This window comes from Delphinapterus leucas, chromosome 10 (assembly GCF_059928025.1).
Source record: "Delphinapterus leucas isolate spDelLeu-1000000601 "Yukka" chromosome 10, BTC_Dleu_Yukka2, whole genome shotgun sequence".
In the NCBI taxonomy this organism is placed as follows: domain Eukaryota; kingdom Metazoa; phylum Chordata; class Mammalia; order Artiodactyla; family Monodontidae; genus Delphinapterus; species Delphinapterus leucas.
Genome location: NC_143138.1, coordinates 53,689,571 through 53,713,597, shown reverse-complemented (window position 1 = coordinate 53,713,597; position 24,027 = coordinate 53,689,571). Strand labels below are relative to the sequence as shown.

The following is a 24,027-nucleotide window of genomic DNA, read 5'->3' as shown; positions in this document are numbered from 1 at the left end:
ATGCTGGGTATTATTCCAGATATTGAAGACCCACCTGTGAACAAGACTAGAAAGCCTTATTCATTCAGCTTCATTTGGATATTAATTGAGGACTTACCATGTGCAGACAATCTTCTGGGCACTTGGGATACAATAGTGAAAAAAAGACAGAAATCCTTGCTTAGATTCTCGTGGGGGCAGAGGAATAAACAAGATAAAATAACTAAAATCTGTAGTATGTTAGATGGTGGTAAATGCTTTGGAGAAAAGCAGTGAAGGGAATAGGAGTGTTGGGCAGGATGCAGATGTTGGAATTTTAAATAGTTGGTCATTGAAGACCTCACTGAGAGAGTGATATAAAGGAGGGAAGAGTGTGATCACTGCTGTCTTGGAGACAGATAGGTATAAAAATTGAATAGTTTTAAGTAACAAGTGTTTGTAAATCAACTGATGTGAAAGGATGAGGAGAAGATGAGACTATTTTGGAAGTAAAGGAAGTGAGGTGAAATTTGAGTACAGACAGGAAAGAAATACAGGAATGAAGAATGCCTTTAGGGAGAGGAAACTGCAAATGCAGAGAACCTAGTTCTGTGGAGGAACATAAAGAAGGCCAGCATGGCTAGAGTTTACAAGTGAGTGAGGTGTTCAGAAAGGTGAAGTTGAGGCAGGTAGAAAGAGCTTCGTAGGATTTTATTCTAAATTGGCGGAGGTTTTTATGTAGAGGGTTGGCTGCTTTGTGGGCAGTGGACAGTAAAGCAGCATAAGAAGAAGGAGAGCGATGGTGGCTAAGGCTTGTTTGGTAGCAGTGGCAGTACTGAGAAGTGGAAGATTTGGTATGTGACTTGGTGGTAAAGCCAATAGCACCTCCTCTTGCATTGAATATGAGCATTGAGAGAGAGCAGTTAGGGGTAGTTGCGTTGCTTGAGCACCAATAGAGGGTAGTATTTACTGAAATGGGGAAGACTGAGAAAAGTTGGGTGAAGGAAGTAAAAAGTTAGGTTTGAGAAGGTCGTTTGACATCCAAGTTGAGATGTTAAATGGACGGTTGGGGTCTTCATCCCAGTGGAGAAATCATAATTGAAGATTAAAAATGTGGGAATAGGTATGTATATTATATAAAATATATATGCTCTGGTGTTTGACTTTGGTAAGGATAGTCCTGTGATTTCATGAGTTCCCAGATTTTAAAATGGTACAACAGCAATAAACTGTCCCTTATAAAATGCAGTTAAATATGATACCCACCATTTTAAAAGTCCTTAGTGAGTATCAGGCATTGTCTTAAGTGCTTTATTTCCATTATCTCATTTTAATCTTTAAGGTGGCCTTAGAAAGTCAGTATTATTTCCTCATTTTGTAGAAAAGAAGATAAAAGTATCTTGGCGTAGGTCCTAGACCTGGTATATTGGTGGAGTACTTAAACCAAGGGAGATCAGGATTTTCCTTTCCTTTTCTATACTTTTGTAAACCTCTTCAATATCCTATCATTTGTCAGCTCTACTCTCACTTTTTAATTTTATCTATCTGCAACTATAACAAGTTGACCCTAAAAATGGAGAAAACAGTAAGTACCATTTATATTATAACTAGTGCTGGGCTAGTAATGTGCTAGGATTTCAAGTCTTATAATCCAAAATCACAGCCCTTTTGCCATTTGAAGGATTTTACTTTTCAATGTTAGCATCACCTTGATTGTATATCTTATAAACCATCAATTTCTTACAATATACTATTTTTTAGTTTGAAGTCTATCTGTATATATGGATGTTGTCTCTTCCTTTTACCTGCCATATAGGAAGAACATCCAGGTTGTTTTTAACTTTTTCCTGTTCGCATTGTCCTTTTGCATTGTCACCTTGTACATGTGCATGGGAGTTTCTGTAGGGTGGTGATTCTGAACCCTGTCAGATTCAGTGCCTTCTTTTAATGCCCCCTTTACAATCCTGAAATAAAATTTATAGATAATACTCAATACACATCATTTTAAAAAATCCCAGTAATGACCTAACTGTACTATAAAGGAAAATTACACATAATTTATAATGAGATAAAATGTTTCAATATGGAAATGTGCCAGCCTGACTACCCAGGAAGACATAATGCTAGTCAGATGGCTGCATCAGTACATATTGCTATAAATGCCGATTCAGACCACTACAGGTATGTGGTTGCTCATTATTCAGACTTCACCAGCGGCATTACTGTTGGTGGTTGTGATATTCTGTGACTATAAATTCTGAACCTTATTTCTTTGACTATACCATCTTAAAGAGATTGACCACCCCATGTGACATTCAATTCATTTAAGTTTTAACTGTCCCATTATCCCTCTTGTCTGAGTTTAAATATCCTAGTCAGTCAATCACACCATTACATTCATTTTTAATTCTCTTCTCCCTCCTCACTTTTCCTTTGTGGTTCTCATTTGATAAAATGTAATCCTAGTTAATCGAACCCTACCTACCCTGCACCTGCACCAGTGCAACTGAAGGTGGATGGAGAAAAACACAAAACCTCTAACTGATTTCATTTTTTTAATTTATTTTTTTGCGGTGCGCGGGCCTCTCACTGTTGTGGCCTGTCCCGCTGCGGAGCACAGGCTCCAGACGCGCAGGCTCAGCGGCCATGGCTCACGGGCCCAGCGGCCATGGCTCACGGGCCCAGCTGCTCCGCGGAATGTGGGATCTTCCCGGACTGGGGCACGAACCCGTGTCCCCTGCATGGCGGACTCTCAACCACTGTACCACCAGGGAAGCCCCTGCTTTCATTTTAAATTCCTGACCTTCAAGTGGGTCCTCTTTGGAGCCTGGCAATCTTCCTATGTTTTCTTGGTTCATTCATTCTTTCAATCTGTTCCTCTCCCCTCAGACCTATCAATAGTTCTGCTTCCATCATCAGTTTCAGCTGATGGCCTTGCTTCCTACTTCACTGAGAAAACTGAAGGAACTAGAATTTATTAAGATTCCCACTACTGTATGTACCCACCTTCCAGCATTTGTACCCATGGCAGGCTCTCAGTATTTGTAGAATCAGTGAAAGTGTATGAAAGCACATTTGATTTATCTGCTGGCTGCATTCCTGGAAACCTCATATAGTAAAACTGTGTACACACACACAAAAGTGTTAGCCTCTGATAACTTCAAACAGGGCTTTTATTTACTTAAATGACTGGCAGCAGGGCTACCAAGTATGGCCATATACCTTTGGGCTGCAGAGCTGCAGGGAAGAATACTGTGTGTCTCCAGTAATTGTTCTTGGTTATGTGTCTAGCAGTGGAAATATTGGGTTATACTTCCTGTCTTGTCCCCCTTGCCCTACCTAGAATTTATCAGTATCTTTAAGTTACTTATTTCCCTCCTTTTTTGAGGGAAATAGTTTTTTAATATATTTATATAAAAACCTGATATTTCTGTTCAGGTTTTCAAAATTTGTAAGCCATCATGTTTTACTTATTTGATCTGTGCATACATGTTCACTTGCCAATTATTCTATCCCATTCTTTTACTCATTTTCTTAGATGCTGAGTTAATTTGTGTGGGGAAAAAAAGTCCTGTACACCTACAGTATTTCCTAATGAGAGAAGGAGCATTACAAAAGTATGCTTGTTATGAATAACACATGCCTTTCCTCTGTTGCACCTGTGGTGGAAAAAATCTATGACTGTGAATTAAGCTTATGTCCTACCTAGATTTCAAGAACTCTTGTTGTCAGGCTTTCTGACTTTTACATGGAAAGTTGTGGTTTTTTTTTTTTTTTTGGCCGTACTGCGCAGCATTCAGGATCTTAGTTCTCCCACCACGGATCAAACCCTTGCCCCCTGCAGTGGAAGCGCGGATTCTTAACCACTGGACTGCCAAGGAAGTCCCAGTTGTGATTCTTAAATTGGGGGTAATTACTATCGCGTGCAATTACTTAGCTCTGTTGTTGGTTGACGACATTTCTGATTTAAATCATTTTGAAGATTAAACATTATATTGAATTAAAACTCTGTCACCAAGATGACAACTTGCGTGTGAGTTTATTGATGTCAGATTACTCAAAGATGTTCAACCACTTGTAATTCAGAGGTAAAAAGGGAGTGAGAGAGAGAAAGAAAGAATAGGAAAATGACCCTAAAGGTTCTGGGACTTCTTGGGGTTAATAAAATTTCATAATTTTTTTTTTTTGGCCATGCCATGCCACTTGCAGGATCTTAGTTCCCTGACCAGGGATTGAATCCAGGCCTTGGCAGTGAAAGTCCCAAGTCCTAATCACTGGACCACCAGGGAATTCCCCATACATTTTTAAAAATTTTCAGTTTTGTGGCTTAAAAACACTGTAAAATTTAAGCTTGGTTGTAGCCCAAAGTTTGCTTTTTGGGGTTTCTGTTTTTCTACCTGTTAAAAGGTATGTTATTTGTGCTTTTATGTCTCTCTCTCTCTCTCTCTTTCTCTCTCTCTCTATATATATACACACACACATACATATATATACACAATCATACATATATATAAAATTTGGCTGAGCCACGAGGCTTACAGGATCTTAGTTCCCCCACCAGGGATCAAACCTGGGCCCTGGCACTGAAAGTGCCGAGTCCTAACCCCTGCACCACCAGGGAATTCCCATATATTATATATTTTAAATATTTTATTGTTGTATATTTTATATTATATAATATGTTTATATTTTTATTTTATATTTTATATATACATGTTAGAAAGTACATTATTTTTGCTCTTTTTTTTAAAGGATCTGAATGGAGGCATTTGAGTTCCTAAGAAATTGGTGAGGAGCAAATTGGAATACTGCTCTAGTTGTTTTTTCTTCTTTTTTCAGGGTTTTAGTATTCTACTGAAAGGATCCTTAGCCAAGATGCAGGCTAAGTTGAAAGATGTCTAAATGGAAATTCAAGCAAGTTATTTGTAGCTCCATGGTAAATCTTGATGTTTGCTGTGTCATATTCACTCACCAGATTCTTTAGGAATGTGTTGGCTATTATCGGGTCTTTATTTACTATCCCATGCGAATTTTAGAACCAGCTAGTCAAGTTGCACCAAAAAATTGTGGCTTTTTATTGGGATTACATTGGATGTCATCTTTTGGGGGGAAGATTTGATATCTTTATAATATTGAATTTATCATAAATTGCAAACATATTGTTTCATCAGTTAAGTCTTTCTATTAATGTCTCAAAGATATCAATAAGTGCTCTTTAAAAAAATAGCATAACCTCAATACTATTATACATAAAAATTCCTTGATATAAAATATGTTGGGTTTAAATTTCTAGTTTTTAAAAATGTAGTACAGATTTTTAAATTAGTTGTTTTAAGAAAAATCAGGATCTGAATAAGGTTCACATGTTGTGATTCATTAATATATTTGTTTTCTATTGCTGCTGTAACAAGTTACCACACACTTTGTATCTTAAAACAAGGTACATTTATTTTCTTACAGTCCTGGAGGTCAGAAGTCAGAAATGGGTTTTATTGGTATAAAATCAAGGTTTCAGCAGGATTGTATTCCTTCTGGAGACCTTAGAGAATTTTCCAGCTTCTAGAAACTGCCTACATTTCTTGGCTTATGGTCTTTTCTTCCATCTTCAAAGCCCTCAGTATCTCATCCTCCCGATCTTTCTTTCTGACCACTGCTTCTGTCATCACATCTCCTCTGACTGACTGATTCTCCACCCTGTCTCTTATAAGGACTCTTGGGCCCAGGATAATCCTAGGGTAATTTCCCCATCTTAAGATCCTTAACCACATCTTTAAAGTTTTTTTTACCATGTAGTTAATCTTTTCACAGGTCTGGGGACTAGGATGTGAACACATTGGGAGGCCATTTTTCTGCTTACCTCAGTTAACATGTTTATTTGTTTATTTATTTAGGCTGGGTTGGGTCTTTGTTGCTGCACATGGGCTTTCTCTAGTTGCAGCGAGCAGAAGCTACTCTTTGTTGCAGTGTGCAGGCTTCTCACTGTGGTGACTTCTCTTGTTGCGGAGCATGGGCTGTAGATGCGCGGGCTTCAGTAGCCGTGGCATGTGGACTCAGTAGTTATAGCTCTTGGGCTTAGTTGCTCTGCGGCATGTGGACTCTTCCTAGACCAGAGATCAAATCTGTGTCCCCTGCATTGGCAGGTGGGTTCTTAACCACTGCACCACCAGGGAAGTCCTAACATGTTTATTAAGTCTCTTAATCTGTTTCTCCCTCAGTGCCTTTTAAAAAAAATTCTTGGCTTTTGTTTGTGGTAGAGTTTCCCACAGTCTGGATTTTGCTGATTTCATTCCTATGATGTTTTCTCTGTATTTCCTATAAATTGGTAGTTGGATCTAAAGTTTGATCAGAATCAGTCTTTTTTTTTTTTTGGCAAGACTACTTCATAAGTAGTGCTCTTCTTCCACCAGCTGGCATGTAACATTAGGAAGGCATGTAAGGTCTTGTTCTGTGATGGTAGCAGCCGTTAATGTTCAGTGTTTAGATCTCTTATTCATTAGGGTTTGCAATATGATATTCTAATTATGTCATTCCTTCATTCATTAGCTGGAATACTTTTATAAAGAGAAACTTCCACTGTTTACTAGTATTTGGTTACCCAGTGGTATAGTTTATATATAAACTATAGTTTATAGTTCATATGATTCTTTATTTACTAATTGTCAAAATAATGAGGTAAAAATAACTAGTATCCTCCAGTGTTGACCAGATAGTTTTTGTTATCATTATGAACTCTTGCATTTAACTATATGTAATGCATTTCAAGACAATACAGTTATTATCCCCCCCCCCCTGTTTTTTTTAAATGTTCAGGCTGGTTTCTTTGGTGTTTTTTTGTTTTGTTTTGTTTTGTTTTGGGCCACGCTGCATAGCATGTGGGATCTTAGTTCCCCAACCAGGGATCGAACTCGAACCCAAGCCCCCTGTAGTGGAAGGGCAGGGTCTTAACCACTGGACTGCCAGAGAAGTCCCCAGTTATTATCCTTATTAATATCCAAGCTGTTCTATCACATGACCCTAATAATCTTTGATAGAGTCTTTGCTATCTGGTATAATGAGATCATATTTTCTGCTCCTGCCCTGGAATCAGCCACTTCTCCAAGAAGCTTTGGTTCCTTTTTGTGGGAAATGGTATGTGGAAACTACAGTGTGGGTACTAATGGAACTTATTGTTACTCATCTGATCATTGTTTCCAGATTTTTTTCAATGCATAGGGTTAGGTTTAATTTAAAGAAAAATATATCATGAGTTCATACTGATATTCTAATTCAGATTCAGGACTGCAGTTTTTACTATTATATATCTTCCATCTGTATCTCCTTCTATCAACAGAATTTCTCAAAACATTGACGGTTTCTTTTTTGCAGAGTTTCATTTTTGTCCTTAGGGTATATCCCACTGGAGAGATAATAGTCAAATTGCTGTATTTTAAAGTCACTTGGAATAGTCTTCTGTGTGGTTATGCTACTAATTGAGTATACATTTAGGTTTACTTATTTTATTTGATTTTCAATGAAATTAGTTATTGCTACACAGAAGGTATATTCAAAATAGTGTGGTTTCTTTCTCTGTTCCTTATAGCCTATTGCCAACCATAAAATTTTTTTTCTGATTATCTTTCCATTGTTGCTATATTTTAAATAAACATTTATAACTAAATCTATTTGTAGTCCCCTTTTTAAAATATACACATGAATTTCTCCAACTTGCTTTTTTCACTTAATATATCTTGGAGAGCATTGCACAACAGAAGTAGGGTAGCCCTCATTTTTATTTTTAAAGTGTCATAGTACTCTGTAGTGTGGATGTACCATAATTTTTTGAATCTGTCCCATACCACTGATGAATGATTGGATAGTTTCCAGTCTCTTGCAATAATCTTTGTGTGTCTTCTCATAATTTTGGTGGTATATCTCCGGGGTAGATTCCTAAGTCAGATCTTACTAAGAGTTCATGTTTTTCCTGTTGATTTGAGATACTGCTTTTATCATCTATTAAATTTTGTGTATGAGTGTGTCTATTGGTGCACTTTCACTTAATTTTTTAAATAGCTTTATTGATATAATTCACATATTGTACAGTTCACTCATTTGAAGTGTACAGCTCATTTTTTTTGTAGTATATTTGTAGGTATGCATGACAGCACAGTCAATTTTAGAACATTTTCATCACCTCAAAAAGAACCCTGATGGCATTTTTCACAGAACTAGAACAAAAAATTTCACAATTTGTATGGAAACACAAAAGACCCCGAATAGCCAAAGCAATCTTGAGAAAGAGCAGTGGAGCTGGAGGAATCAGGCTCCCGGACTTCAGACTGTATTACAAAGCCACAGTAATCAAGACAGTATGGTACTGGCACAAAAACAGAACTATAGATGGATGGAACAGGATAGAAAGCCCAGAGATAAACCCATACACATATGGTCACCTTATCTTTGATACAGGAGGCAAGAATATACAATGGAGAAAAGACAGCCTCTTCAGTAAGTGGTGCTGGGAAAACTGGACAGCTACATGTAAAAGAATGAAATTAGAACATTTCCTAACACCATACACAGAAATAAACTCAAAATGGATTAAAGACCTAAATGTAAGGCCAGACTCTATAAAACTCTTAGAGGAAAATATAGGCAGAACACTCTATGACATGCTTCACATCAGGATCCTTTTTGACCCACTTCCTAGAGAAATGGAAATAAAAACAAAAATAAACAAATCGGACCTAATGAAACTTCAAAGCTTTTGCACAGCAAAGGAAACCATAAACAGGACAAAAAGACAACCCTCCGAATGGGAGAAAATATTTGCAAATGAAGCAACTGACAAAGGATTAATCTCCAAAATATACAAGCAGCTCATGCAGCTCAATATCAAAAGGCAAACAACCCAATCCAAAAATGGACAGAAGACCTAAATAGACATTTCTCCAAAGAAGATATACAGATTGCCAAAAAACGCATGAAAAGATGCTCAACATCACTAATCATTAGAGAAAGGCAAATCAAAACTACAATGAGGTATCACCTCACACCAGTCATAATGGCCATCATAAAAATTCTACAAACAAATGCTGGAGAGGGTTTGGAGAAAACGGAACCCTCTTGCACTGTTGGTGGGAAAGTAAATTGATACAGCCACAATGGAGAACAGTATGGAGGTTCCTTAAAAAACTAAAAATAGAACTACCATACGACCCAGCAATCCTACTGTTGGGCATATACCCTGAGAAAACCGTAATTCAAAAAGAGTCATGTACCACAATGTTCATTGCAGCTCTATTTACAATAGCCAGGACATGGAAGCAACATAAGTGTCCATCAACAGATGAATGGATAAAGAAGATGTGGCACATATATACAGTGGAATATTACTCAGCCATAAAAGGAAATGAAATTGAGTTATTTGTAGTGAGGTGGATGGACCTAGAGTCTGTCATACAGAATGAAGTAAGTCAGAAAGAGAAAAACAAATACCGTATGCTAACACATATATATGGAATCTAAAAAACAAACAAAAAAATGGTCATGAGGAACCTAGGGGCAAGACAGGAATAAAGACACAGACCTACTAGAGAATGGACTTGAGGATACCGGGAGGGGGAAGGGTAAGATGGGACAAAGTGAGAGAGTGGCATGGACATATATACACTACCAAATGTAAAATAGATAGCTAGTGGGAAGCAGCCGCATAGCACAGGGAGATCAGCTCTGTACTTTGTGACCACCTAGAGGGGTGGGAGGGAGGGAGACGCAAGAGGGAAGAGATGGGGATATATGTATATGTGTAACTGATTCACTTTGTTATAAAGCAGAAATTAACACACCATTGTAAAGCAGTTATACTCCAATAAAGAAGTTTAAAAAAAAATTGGTTCTGAAGAACCTAGGGGCAGGACAGGAATAAAGACGCAGATGTAGAGAATGGACTTGAGGACCCGGGGAGGGGGAAGGGTAAGCTGGGACGAAGTGAGAGAGTGGCATGGACATATATACACTACCAAATGTTAAATAGATAGCTAGTGGGAAGCAGCACAGGGAGATCGGCTTGGTGCTTTGTGACCACCTAGAGGGGTGGGATAGGGAGGGTGGGAGGGAGACACAAGAGAGAGGAGATTTGGGAATATATATATATGTATAGCTGATTCACTTTGTTATAAAGCAGAAACTAACACACCATTGTAAAGCAGTTATACTCCAATAAAGATGTTTAAAAAAAAAAAAGAACCTAGTAGCTTTAGCTGTTACCTTCCTATCCCCCACATACGCTGGTCCTAAGTACCGCTAATCTACTTTCTATCTATGGATTTGCTTATTCTGGACATTCTTATAAATTGAATCACAGAACATGTAGCCATTTGTGTCTGGCTTTTTCACTTATCATAATGTTTTAAGGTTTATCCATGTTGTTGCATGTGTCAGTCATTACTATGTATAGCCAAATCATATTTGATTGAATGCATATACCACATTTTGTTTATTCATTCATCAGTTGATGGACATTTGGGCTTTTCCACCTTCGGGCTGTAATGAATGATGCGTAATGAACATTGGCATGCAAGCATCTGTTTGCGTCCTGCTTTAATTCCTTTGGGTATATACCTAGGAGTGGAATTATTGGGTCCTCAATGTTTCTGCGCCACCCCCCCACACTTTAGGCCTTCTTTTTTCTCATGCTTCATAGAGGGGTTTTCTTCTTCCCCAGTGGTAGACTGCCGTTGCTTCTTATTCTGTTCTTGCTGGCTGGTTTATGGGTAGTGGGGCTGGTCCAGCTGTTTTCCTGGTCCAGCTTCAGTCTTAGGAACCCTCTGTCCCTGAATCTTGGGGGCAAGGCTTTATCAGAAATCCTGCCCCTCCTCAGCTGAAACCTTTAATCATCGGAGCCCAGCATGGTTTTTTGCTTCTACCCTTGAAGTAGAAGCCTTGTTTTTTTTTTTTCCTTTTCTCTTTACTTAATAGGTATGAGTTTTTACCTCTGTCTAGAGGGTAACAGCGTTGTCTTTCCCTCAGTAGCTTCAAACTGTCGTTTCTTTTAGGACAAGGAAACGGGAAAGGTTTGTGCTTTTCCTGCAGAGGCAGCTGCTCCCTTCCTACGAGACCTGTAACCACCAAGAGACTTTCTCTTATCTCCTGCCCTGTCCTCAGTCTTAATTATGAGTGTCAGTGGAGGTTTGTGGAGAAAGAGCCGGCAAGTGGGTGTGAACTCTCCTTGTGTCTGCAGCTAATAGGGATTCTGTATTTTCATGCTAACCCACACTCAGCTATTAACAGTGAGTTGAATATAGCTGAATTCTTTTTACACACTTGCATCTCAGCTTCATTTTCCATCTGTCCTCTGCCACATGTGACCTACTGCTTATGTCCCACTCTCCTTGGCACCTGTCTTTCCTAAAGATTTCAACCTAGATGATTATTCTACAACCTTAGCTTTCTGATGAATTCAAGAATAGTTATGGTTTTGTAGATTATTTGGCTTTTTCTTGTTTATGGTGGGAGTGATGGTTTTTTCCAGTTTCTTCATCCCAGACAGAAGCTAGAATTCCTCTGTAATTAAATGTGCTGTTTTGTTTAACTGTTTCATTTATGAAACATTTCAACATTACAGGAAAGTGACAGGTATAGTCAGTGAACTCCTGTGTACCCTTCACCTAATTTACCAGTTATTAATATTTTGCCAAATATGCTATATCACTATCTTCCTGCATTTGCGCGTCATCATCATTATTATTATTTTTGAACCATTTGAGAATAGGGTGCCTTACCCTCATGACTGTTCACCCTGAATATTTCAATCTCCTTATTTTTTAAAAAACTTGGTAATATATGAAGATCTTTATGTCAGCAGTTACATACTGATATTAAAATATGCATCAGTGGGCTTCCCTGGTGGCGCAGTGGTTGAGAGTCCGCCTCCTGATGCAGGGGACACGGGTTCGTGCCCCGGTCCGGGAAGATCCCACATGCCGCGGAGCGGCTAGGCCCGTGAGCCATGGCTGCTGAGCCTGCGCGTCCGGAGCCTGTGCTCCGCAACGGGAGAGGCCACAACAGTGAGAGGCCCGTGTACGGCAAAAAATAAAAAATAAAATAAAATATGCATCAATAATTTGTATTCATTAAAATTTCTTTCAATCTGTAGGTGTCATTAATGGGATTGGAAATTTTAAGTGCCTTCGTGGACAGATTATCAACACGATTTAAGTCCTATGTAGCAATGGGTAAGTTAACTTTATTTAAAAATTATTGTAGGGTTTGACATACTTTTTTCTTATAATTTTTAACAGAATTAGTTCTTTGTAAATGCAAAAATGTAATTTTATACAACCCAGAGATCTGCCACTTAGCATTTTAATTTGCCGAACATAAAAAGATTTTAAGCCTATTTAAATAAATATGTTCCTTTTAAGACAAAAACAAAGGCAAAAAACTTACCGAATATACTGCTAATAGATTTTTACTTTGTATTTTCAAATTTTTAACTTATCTTTTACTTTTTTGTAACATATTAATAATTTACAATATAATTCGCAGCACCACTTTTCACTTATCTATGGTGAAGGACCAGTTTTTTCATTGCTCGTCTACTGCAGACCAATATTTTGTAAAATACAATACAAATAAATTACAGCAAAATGAAATGAAGAAAATACAAGGCTCAGTTTTTTATTGGTAGATTCAACAAATGTATAATTTACTTTGGCCAGATTGTTTCCAAACCTTGTTTTAGAAAAACTTACAATTTCTTTACCACAAGTAGTTTGTAGACTGGTCCTGGGCTGCTGGCTGTACTTTGAGCAGCACTTACTTACAGTGTGTTTGCAGTCCAGAACGATGTGCTAGTATAAAGCTCTTTGTATAGTAGTTAGATTGCAAAGTTGGCTTTGACTTATCTTTTAAACCTAAGTGACCTTTGTGTGCCTTTTGGAGTGCTTCAGTGAGTGGATTTGGTCCTATTATATAGAAATATATTTAGGGGTAACCTCAGATGTTTGTGATTTCTTCTATGGGTTAAGTTAATGCCTCATAATGTATCATCACCCTTATTTTCAAATTATCTTTGGTCAGCTTCATGTTCGGTATGCCACTAAATTCTGCCAATTTCTTCTTTTATTTTTATTGTCTATCCTTTCAGCAGAAGCATCTTAGTGACTTTCTCTATCTCTATTATTTCCTTTTTAATCAATACCTGGTTCCAATTCAATCTTTGTATGAATATCTTCTGAAAAGATGATTTTTAAGCTGTCAGTCTCCTGCTTAAAATCCTATGATAGATGTTAAAAACTGTGCTTTGCAAACATGTGTTACTTGCTTATGTATTCTGTTAATGTATTTTGAATCATTGTTAGTAAAAATTCATATTTGTAGCTGTCTTGAAAAATTGGCCAGTGTGGCAACCCTGCTCTTCCATTTCCACGTGTAAATAAAGGCAGAAGCTCTGTCGTAGCTTCCTTTTTGTCTGGGTCATGAGCTTTCCAATCCATAAGTCCCTCCCATCTCCTCTTGTTTCCTCATAACTGAGAATTTCAGTTATAATACACAGAGGTTGGAATACTGCAGTTCTTACGTCTGGTTCATTTTTGGCATTTCTGGTACCTCCCTGACTGTAGGCACCTCTGTTTGTCACCCCTGCCCTGGAGTACCTCCCTATTATTAGTTGTTACAGACAATATTTTAGACTTGAGAGTAATTCTAGGTATCACATATCTCACTTATTTTTCAGACACAAGGAGGGCCAGATGGGGTTTGATATACCTACTGACTGCTCATATTGAGGCAGTAGGAGTATTAGGACCAGAACCCTAGTTTGCTGCCTCCCAGGACTGTCCTGTTTTCAAAACTTATTTCTGTTTTTCTGTCCTTGGTGTTTCAGTTCTTTCAGCGTGTATGGCTCTTCTCCACCTCAGCAGCCTTATTTATTTGTGATTGTCAGTAAATACTCTCCACTGTCAAAAACTTGCTCACTCTTGTTAGTTCTGGCTTAGCTTGTTTATGCCTCTGCTGTGCTGTTATTTCTTTTTGAAATCCTCTCTTCTTCTCCATGGTCCTTCCTTTCTGGGGTTTTTTTGGATTTTTTTTTTTTTTTTTTTTTATGGCTGTGTTGTGACTTCTTTGCTGTGTGCAGGCTTTCTCTAGTTGTGGCAAGTGGAGGCTACTCTTTGTTGCGGTGCACTGGCTTCTCATTGCGGTGGCTTCTCTTGTTGCAGAACACAGGCTGTAGGCGCGAGGGCTCAGTAGTTGTGGCTCGTGGGCTCTAGAGCGTAGGCTCAGTAGTTGTGGTGCATGGGTTTAGTTGCTCCGCAGCATGTGGGATATTCCCAAACCAGGCCTTGAACCCATGTCCCCTGCATTAGCAGGTGGATTCTCAACCACTGCACCACCAGGGAAGCCCCCTTCCTTTCTGTTTTAACGATTTACTTCTGATTTCAATATCTGGGAGGTTTGCAGATTAATCTTACCATATACTGAATTTTTTTTTACTTCATGATTCTTATACCTGTAAATATTAATAAATTGCATTAAGTTGTTTTTGTTGGTTAGTGTTTTCTGTATGTTTCCCACATATCTACATATTCTCATATGTATAACTTTATCTTTTAATCTCCTAACTCTTTCTGGTTATCCGTGTGCATTTACTGTTAGTATTGTTTTCATTTTGAACCCCAAGTGTTCATTATTTTTCTTAGTGAAACCTGAACTTGTTACTACTTGAGAGTCAGTGTGATATAATAGGAAAATTTCATCCCAGTTTTGCTACCATTTATTGAATGCCCACTTTTTATCCATTTACTGGGCTTCTCTACTTTACATATATGAAAGATAATCCTCAAATAATTATTTCTAATTTGTATGACAGCTCTACAAGAGAGGCTACAGTATATCTGTGTGCTCTTAAAGAGATATAGTACTAGACTAAGAATCCCAGAGTTAGCTTTCTTGTTTTACTCCATCATAGATCTTAGCCAAACCATTTTAGGAGCCTTTCCGTAAAAGGAGGGAATTGAATTAAGTTATGTGCTGAAGGGTTTTTTTGATAATGTAACCTTAGATATATGTAACTTGATGTGGTGATATTGTTTTCCTTTTGGTACACTTAGGTTATTTATTATCATTACAGATATTTTTTATCTTTTTACATTAAAAGTGAAGTTTTAGGAAAATTGAGGTTCATGTTCAGTTATAGACAAAGTACCAAAAAAGTATGGACTCTATTAATGTAATTCTTTAATGTATTTACATTTTCTCTTGTGACTACATGTACTGTGGAAAAATTTAATGTTCAAACCAAAAAAAAAAAAAATACAATTTACATTTAACACTGATCACCAACCAAGTTTGGTTTTTTTTTTTTTTGCCGTACCACGCAGCTTGAGGGATCTTAGTTCCCTGACCAGGGATTAAACCTGCACCCTAGGCAGTGAAAGCATAGAGTCCTAACCATTGGACCACCAACCCTGGTTTTATGATTCCCCCAAGCCTGGTTTTATGACAACAGTAAAGGATTTCATATTTTACAAATCTTAAACAGATAGTTTTAGTCCAAAATGGTTTTGTAGAAAGGGTATTAGAACAGTCAGGATGCCTGGTCATCAGCTCTGCATCTTGTACAATGGTTTGCATCTTGTACAATGCTAAGAGAATAAAATATGCTAACACCTATGCTTCAGATTTCTTCTGTGTTTTCACTGTCCAAATTCCAGTCTATGATAGATGTATTTGTTTGTTTAACAAGTTCTTTTTGAGGGTTTACAGAGTGAAAAGCTCTGTTTTGTATTCCCAATAATTATTGATTGCATGTTCATTATCTACAGATCTTTAAGGAATAGTGCTAACACTTCTGAATGGTTATTATGGGTTTGGCCACAGGTGCTTTTTACCAGTTTTACTTATTCTCTCACTAGCTGTGTGAGGTATAGACCTGGATCCCTCCTTATTTTACAGACAAAGAAACTTTGAAGTTAAGAGAAGTTTACTATCTTGCATAATTAAATAACCAGTAGAGCTAGAAGTAAATCTTGTTCTGTTTGACTCCAAGAGTTTATATGTTAAAAAGGAAAAAAATTATGAAATTTTTTGTTTAATTTAATAGCTGTAAATCTTAAGTTTATGTAGTGTGAGGTTTTTTGTTTTAGTTGTTTATGTTTTACAAATTTTAGTTTTTAAATTGAAGTGAGCCCCGTTTGGGCCAAAAAAAATTTTTTTTTTTTTTTTGGCTGTGCCGCACGGCATGTGGGATCTGAGTTCCCCAACCAGGGATTGAACCCGTGCCCCCTGCAGTGGAAGCACGGAGTCTTAACCACTGGACCACCAGAGAAGTCCCTTTATTTTGTTTTGGAGTTAAACTTTACCTCTCAGGAATGAAGTGTCTATTTTTTTTTTCATTATTGTTATGTGGTTGTTAATACACACACACACACACACACACACACACACACGCAAAACACCTCAGTCACAAATAAATGGAAGTAGTTATAACTGTAGCCTAACACTGTGTAGATTACTTAAATCCTGATTTCACTATTTGCTACTTGTGTGACCTTGGTCAAAGTATTTAATCGCTCTGGGCCTTCTCTATCAAACGGGCCTACTCTGTTTCATAGGATTGTTATGAGGATTAAGTGAGATAATTCAGTGCTTAGTACATAATAATATCTAACATTTACTAGTGTTTAGTATTGTCTTCTGTCTGTCAGAAGCTATCAGAATGAGTCCCACAATAGCCAATCCTGTAGATATAGGTGAATTTCTCTAGTGTTAACAATGCATCTGAGCAAAATGAGAAGGATTTATATTGTTTCAACTGACAGATACTTCAGTTGCCTCATGATTAGGCTTATGATTTTTATGACAAGCACTTTGTTTTCTTACACAATCATTTCCTTGATTAAGCTTAGATTTTTGGATGATCTTTCCATTTTGTATGGTTGGCTTCTCGCTTGAATCATTTTCTTCCAGAAGGATGTGTTCCTTCTTTCCTTAAATGTTGTTGATTATTATATCAGTTCTGGTTGTTATGTTATAGACAATGTTAACATTGCAGCATTCATTTGCATTACATTACATACACATTTAATTATATGTGTCTATAAATAAACTAGAGACACATTGAATGCTTACCCAGTGTCCTTCACTCTCTGAGTTGTTTACATATATTTCAGTAATCTTCTGAGGTGAGTACTGCTGCACATATTTATGGGTTGAGGAGATAAAGACAAAAAGATTAAATAGTTTGGTCACACACCTAGTAATACTACAGAGTGGTAGTGGTAATTTAAGGGATTACAAAAAGATAATTTTGACTATGAGATGTTTTTGCCCTATGGGCTGACTTTAGAAACTATAACCTCAGTTCTAGCCCCCCTCCCGTTTCCTTCCCCCCACACCTAATAGATGTGATTTCTTTGTGGTGCTTTGTTGATTTATAGTTACAGCAACCTGTTTCATGAAAACTCTCTAAGAATGGACTCTAACCTGCCTTTCCTGCCTCCTTTCATGGAATAGTGTCAAAGTCTTGGACATAATAGAGAAAGACCTCAGTCCCATGGACCCGTGCTTTGTTTTTGTCATTTGAGTAATATGTTGTACATATAGAATAATACGTATCAAGCATGTACAATTTAAAGAATAACTATAAAACCAACACCTGCCTGTGCCCAGGTCAGAGAACTAGAGCTCTGCCAGTTCCTTATATGCTCCCTCTGCATTTCCTGATGACACCTCCCACCCTCTACCAGAGATGACTGCTGTCATGACCTTTGTGATAATCACTCCCTTGTTGATCTGTAGAGCTTAACTGTCTATATGTATCTCTAAACAGAATAATATTAAGTTTTGCCTGTTTTTTGAACATTATTATTATAAGTGGATGTCATACTCTGTATTCTTTTGAAACTTGCTTCTCATTTATTTTTGATTGTATTCATGAGTAAAGAACTTGAAACAGTTTGCTTACCTCATAACTTTTCATTTATGGAAATAATTGATGTTTGTAATTTTGTAAAATACAGTTTATAATGGAGATGAATTATAAATATTTATTCTTTTCCCCCTTAATTTCTCTAGTTATTGTAGCTTTAATAGACAGAATGGGAGATGCCAAAGACAAGGTTCGAGATGAAGCTCAGACTCTGATACTGAAGTTAATGGATCAAGTAGCACCACCTATGGTAGGCCTACATTTTAGAATTCAGATTTTGCTAATTAATGATTAAATAACAGTAAAGATAGATGGTAATCACTGCAAGTCAGTAAAACCCCAGGGACATAAAAGCTAAAATTTTAAACAGTAAATTATTGCTAATGCTTTAAAGAAGTTGAAATCTAAGATAAAGTGTCAATATTTAACTTTTTGATTTTTTGCTTTCCTTTTTCTTACTTTTCTTTTAATGCTTTTTCAAAAAGTTAACTCATAGATTTAAGTGATTTGACAATGTACTGATTATACTATTTGTTAGGATTTTCTGGTTTTTGCTACCTACAAATAATACAATGTTCAGTGAGAAAGCTTATTTTGAGAACTACTGAATGTTATATGAATTTCTGCAACTCTTACTGAAACAAGGAGAAAATTTCTTATTTTAACAGATGGCTACTAATTATATAAGGCATATATTAGATGACGGTGACCTGTGTTTTATGAATATGGTAGAAAAAAATTGCCCTTACGGACGTATTTTGAAAGAGGAGTAAAAATAAATTGACACGTAAACAAAGATTTAAAGAGTAGCTCATGCCGGGAGCTTCCCTGGTGGCGCAGTGGTTGAGAATCTGCCTGCCAAGGCAGGGGACACGGGTTCGAGCCCTGATCCAGGAGGATCCCACATGCCGTGAAACACCTAAGCCCGTGCGCCACAACTACTGAGCCCATGTGCCACAACTACTGAAGCCCGCATGCCTAGAGCCCGTGCTCTGCAACAAGAGAAACCACCGCAATGAGAAGCCTGTGCACCACGACAAAGAGTAGCCCCCGCTCGCCACAACTAGAGAAAGCCCTTGCGCAGCAATGAAGACCCAATGAAGCCAAAAATAAATAAATAAATTTATTAAAAAAAAATAAAAGAGTAGCTCATGTTAAGTGGGAAAAAAACCAGAATTTACAAAATAATAGTGATACTAATTGTTATCATTTAAAATACAGTTTAAGAATTGTATTACGTATGTTTTATAAAAAATCCAAATAGTAGTGAAAGTAAACTTCCTCAGAGTTTTTATACCATAGAGTATAAAGATATATATATAATCCTTATAATTTGATGGGTATTCTTTGACACTTGCTTAGCAGTTCAAATTTTAACTTGTTTTTGACATGCTGTTATTATGAGTGCTGTAAAGAGCATCCTTGTACATGTGTCTTTGGACATAAATGTAATTATAGAACAGAGTTACAGAGACAGTGTTGCTGGATCAGGTTATTCACATTTAAGACTTTTTTGGTAAACTTCCAAGTTACCCTCCACAAAGTTTGGCAGAGGGAAATAATATTAGTAGAACTGAATATAGAGTCCAGGGAGAATAGAGTTCAGGAGTAGGGATTTGTGTGTATGTGTGAGAGTATGTGTGTATGTACACATTAGTTTAGTAAATGGTAAGGGTGGTGTTTCTTAAATGTGGAGAAAGGATTGATTGGGACAATTGGCTATACGTTTAGAAAAACAAAGTTGAATTCCTTCTTATAACAAACCCGTATAATTGTTCTGGATTGTTTGTATAGGTTTATCTATGCTTTTTCAAAAAAAAAAAAGATTATAGTGGGTAGCAATAGAATGATTATGTTTCTGTATTTGGATCCAGTGTTTAAAGGAAAAAACCCCTGAATTATAAAATGCTGAAAAAGCCTGTTCCATGTGACAGTCTGTACTAGTTGCTAGGCAACATTGGACCTTTTAAATGCTTACAATATTACTAGGCTTATAATGGTAACATTGTTATTGAAGGTTTCTAAAGTTTAGAAGAAATTATATGTCCTTGGAAATTTTAAGGTTTTTAAATGTTGGACACAGTTTTTCTGAGAATAATTGAAATCTAAAGTGAAAGATATAAAATAAAAATTGAAAATGTGATTAAGATATTTAAAAATGGGTGAGAGGGCTTCCCTGGTGGCGCAGTGGTTGAAAGTCCGCCTGCTGATTCAGGGGACGTGGGTTCGTGCCCTGGTCCGGGAAGATCCCACATGCCGTGGAGCGGCTGGGCCCGTGAGCCATGGCCGCTGAGCCTGTGCGTCCGGAGCCTGTGCTCTGCAACGGGAGAGGCCACAACAGTGAGAGGCCCACGTACTGCAAAAAAAAAAAAAAAAAAAAAAGGGTGAGAGCAGCATCAGTGCAAATTTGGCTTAGAAAAACTTGTAGAGAAATCTGTGGGAAAATTTAGCTACCAATAAGGTTGGTAGTAAAGTTGGGAATAGATAAAAGATTATAACATGAGTAATTTAATTTTTTGTTATACATGTTTACTTTTCTTTCAAATAGTACATTTGGGAACAGTTGGCTTCTGGTTTTAAGCACAAGAATTTTCGATCTCGAGAAGGCGTGTGTCTGTGTCTTATTGAAACATTAAACATGTAAGTTTTATGATTACTGGAGTATATTTTTCATTTTTCTAAAAAAGAAAAAGCAAAATCCATTTCACAAAGCTCAAGGAAAGCTATGGAAATAACAAATTTTAAATAGTTATTAATTTATCTCTGGCACCAGAGTTTTTCTATTTGATAGCTTTATCTGTTAATTTTTTTGTATATATGTTATCTTTCATGTTGTTAATTTAAAATTATTAGTCATTGATAAGAAGAGTTTCTTTTTTTCTCTTTAGTATGTTAATAGTTGCCAACCAAGTAGATGGTCATATAACAAATATGCTGATATAACTTAGGATCTACCTCTGTTCTGGACCCAGTTTGGAATTTTTTTAAGCTCAGTGGTATTTCAACAATTGTAGCCATTTTCCCCAGCCCGCTTTTGCCAATTGGCCCTAGGTTTTCTAGAGCAGTGCAGGTGGTTACCAAAATCATAGACTGAATAAGACTCCCCCAGGTAACCAGACAGTGAAGCTGACAGCAGTGTGCAGAGCTCTGACAGCATAAATGCCACAGAGCTCAGAACTCCAGCCTGAAGAAATTGTAAACTAGGGCTTTTGTTCTCTTTCTGGATGATTTTTTCAAGTTCTCTGCAACAAGATAGGTAATATATAGTAGCTTTCAACTTTTTTTGTAGTGTTACTTCCTTTTCTCTAACTATACCTTCATTTTATTTTCTTTTACTCCTCTATGGTCCTTTCTGCCATCTAGAGCTTGTAAGTGCATTCAGCCTGCACAACTTTCATGGTTTTTGGCTGTCTTGTCATTTGCTTTCAACCAATGACCTCATCAAAATATTAATAAGCATAAATAAAGATCTTTTAATTTACTTATTGTACTGGAATGCAAATTTGTTTGAGACCCAGAGTCTAAAAAACCAGTATTTTAATGCAAAAGCTCAAATTTTCTAAGTGATTGATAGGTTGCTAGGTTTAAGAGTGCCATTGGTTGAACATTTTGCTCTGTTGGATCATGTGTTGACAGTTTTCATTGTCAGTCATGATTATTCAATTTTACATATCTCACATTGTTTAGAATTAGGTTTTGCTTGTGTCTCATATCCTTCATGTTTTAATGATGTGTGCCCGTGCTCTCCACCGTATTTGTCTTATCGAGACAGATAAAAGTATAAGGATATTTTGTTTACTGTTTGATTAAAACCAAATTCTCTTTATTTTTTTTTCAAATTATATTTAGTTTTGGGGCTCAGCCACTAGTCCTCAGCAAGTTGGTACCACATTTGTGTATCCTATTTGGAGATTCCAACAGTCAGGTAAAATTTTATCTACATTTAAGCACTGACTAATTTTTTAGCCACCTCTTGTTTTCTAATGCTCTTGTTCCATTTTTAAAAAGAAGAGAGAGGGTGGAGGGGGGTGGTAAAATCAAGATTCCACTTCATTTTTTTCTTTTAAAGTCTACCACATTTAGTTTTTAAGAACACATTATATTCACAAACGTAGCTTAAGTTTGTTAGCTGTTTGGCTAGTATTAAGGATAGATGGGACTTAAAGGATAGTTCTTGAGTTTGAAAGATTGATTAACAAAGAACCTGAATTTCCTTCTCTAGTCCTCCTATAAGCTAGTTGTGAGGGCAGATTTTCAGCTTCCTTTTCATTCCTGCATAACAACTTTTGCAACAGTCATAACCCTGTTTGTGCCAGTGGTATATCACTTGTTGGAAATTTCATTCCCTGAGCTTCAAATACTATAGGCATAAATAGGGGTGTGTTCTGGATCTTGTTCTTTGTGGTGGAGTTGAATCTTGGCTGTAACCCTTTTGGCACAGCTTGGGCATTTGGAATGACCCTGGATATTTCCTTGCTTTTAGGCCCTAGCTGCGCCTCTAGAGGTTTGTAGAGAGTTCTACTGTCTCTTCGTTTGCCCTTCGACAGTGAGCTATGCAAAGGAACTAAAAGCTGTCTTCCACATTCCCGTCTTTAGGCCACATTTATTTTTTCTTTTAATTGTGGTAAAATATTCACAATATAAAATATACCATTTCAGCCTTTCTTAAGTGTACAGTTCATTGGCAGTAAGTACACTGACATTGTTGTGCAGCTGTCACCACCACCCATCTCCAGAACTTTTTCATCTTCCCAAGCTGAAACTCTCTACCCATTAAACAATAACTCCTCATTTCCCCCAGTCCTTCAGCTCTTGGTGGCCACGTTTTACTTTCTCTCCAAATGAATTTGACTACTCATAAACGTGGAACCATACAATATTTGTCCTTTTGTATCTGGCATATTTCACTTAGCATAATGTCTTCACAGTTCATCCATGTTGTAGCATGTGTCAGAATTTCCTTCCATTCCTGTTTAAGGCTGAATAATATACCATTGTCTGTATATACCACATCTTGTTTATCCATTCATCCATGGGTAGACATTTGGGTTGTTTCCACCTTTTGGCTATTGTGAATAATGATGCTGTGAACATTGGTGTATCTGTTTGCGTTCAGGCCACATTCTTGAAAGGCAGTTTTATTCTATGAAAATATGTTAACCACGATAATGATTTGTAGTCATATAGTTATTATCAGTTCTTTATACAATATTATTACAAATAGAAGATTTTTTAAAAGCCACATTTATTTGCATGTTTCTTAGATTTCTGTAAAACTTTTACAAGGTTTCTTGGCAGGTCGTCTTGGTTTTTGTTAATGACCTGCCATAATCTCCCAGGGGTTTAGAGGCATTAAAACCAACTTGGAGCTTCAAGTTGGTCTGTGAATTTAATGTTACCTTGAGGTGAAGTATTTTATTGTCTCATGTAAGTTTTTAAAGTTCTGAATTATTTGGCAGGTTAGAGATGCTGCAGTATTGGCTGTGGTGGAGATTTATAGACATGTGGGAGAGAAAGTGAGAGTGGACCTTTATAAGAGAGGAATTCCCCTTGCTAGGTAAGTCTTGCTAAATTTATTATTTTGCCAATGGTTTTAAAGGTTTTAATTTCATGTGCTTATTTAAAATAGGTTCAATTTTCTGGAATGCTTTAATATTCAAAAGATATAAAAGGACATATAGGTTATTACTGTTTAAAAAATTCTTAAGATTCTATACTGTTCTAGACAGGATAGTATAATGAACCTCATGTACCTATTATCCATCTTCAATAACTAACTTGTGGACAGTTTTGTTTGTTACACCCTTACCTACTTACTCTTGTCCTGTATTATTTTCAAGCAAATCCAACTCATAACATTTCATCTGTAATTATTCAATATATTTTTAATTTTATTTTTTAATTTTTTTTCACTGAAGTATAGTTGATTTACAGTGTTTCAGGTTTACAGCAAAGTGATTTAGTTTATATGCATATATATACATATATATAATCTTTTTCAGATTCTGTGCCATTATAGGTTATTACAAGATATTGAATATAATTCCCTGTGCTATACAGTAGGTCCTTTTTGTTATTCAACATATTTCTAAAGGGAAAAAAATTTTTTTTTCCAATCACAACCACAATGCAATCATCACACCTTACATTTTTTTGCAAAT

At 36.8% G+C, this 24,027-nt stretch overlaps 1 protein-coding gene across 15 annotated transcripts in view; it reads left to right on the top strand.

Annotated features, from left to right (window-relative positions):
- The window catches only part of CLASP2 (cytoplasmic linker associated protein 2), a 178,148-nt gene that overhangs the window by 2,638 nt on the left and 151,483 nt on the right, over nucleotides 1-24,027 (top strand). For 12 of the 15 annotated variants that reach the window (XM_089918983.1, XM_089918981.1, XM_089918984.1 and 9 more), the window contains exons 2-6: nucleotides 12,092-12,170; nucleotides 18,013-18,116; nucleotides 20,415-20,506; nucleotides 21,716-21,791; nucleotides 23,326-23,423. In XM_089918983.1, the coding sequence (XP_089775109.1) occupies nucleotides 12,092-12,170; nucleotides 18,013-18,116; nucleotides 20,415-20,506; nucleotides 21,716-21,791; nucleotides 23,326-23,423 (449 nt within the window). Of the gene's footprint in view, nucleotides 1-4,440; nucleotides 4,895-12,091; nucleotides 12,171-18,012; nucleotides 18,117-20,414; nucleotides 20,507-21,715; nucleotides 21,792-23,325; nucleotides 23,424-24,027 lie in introns of those variants that run through there. The other 3 variants (XM_089918988.1, XM_089918991.1, XM_089918993.1) reach the window with 3 other exon arrangements.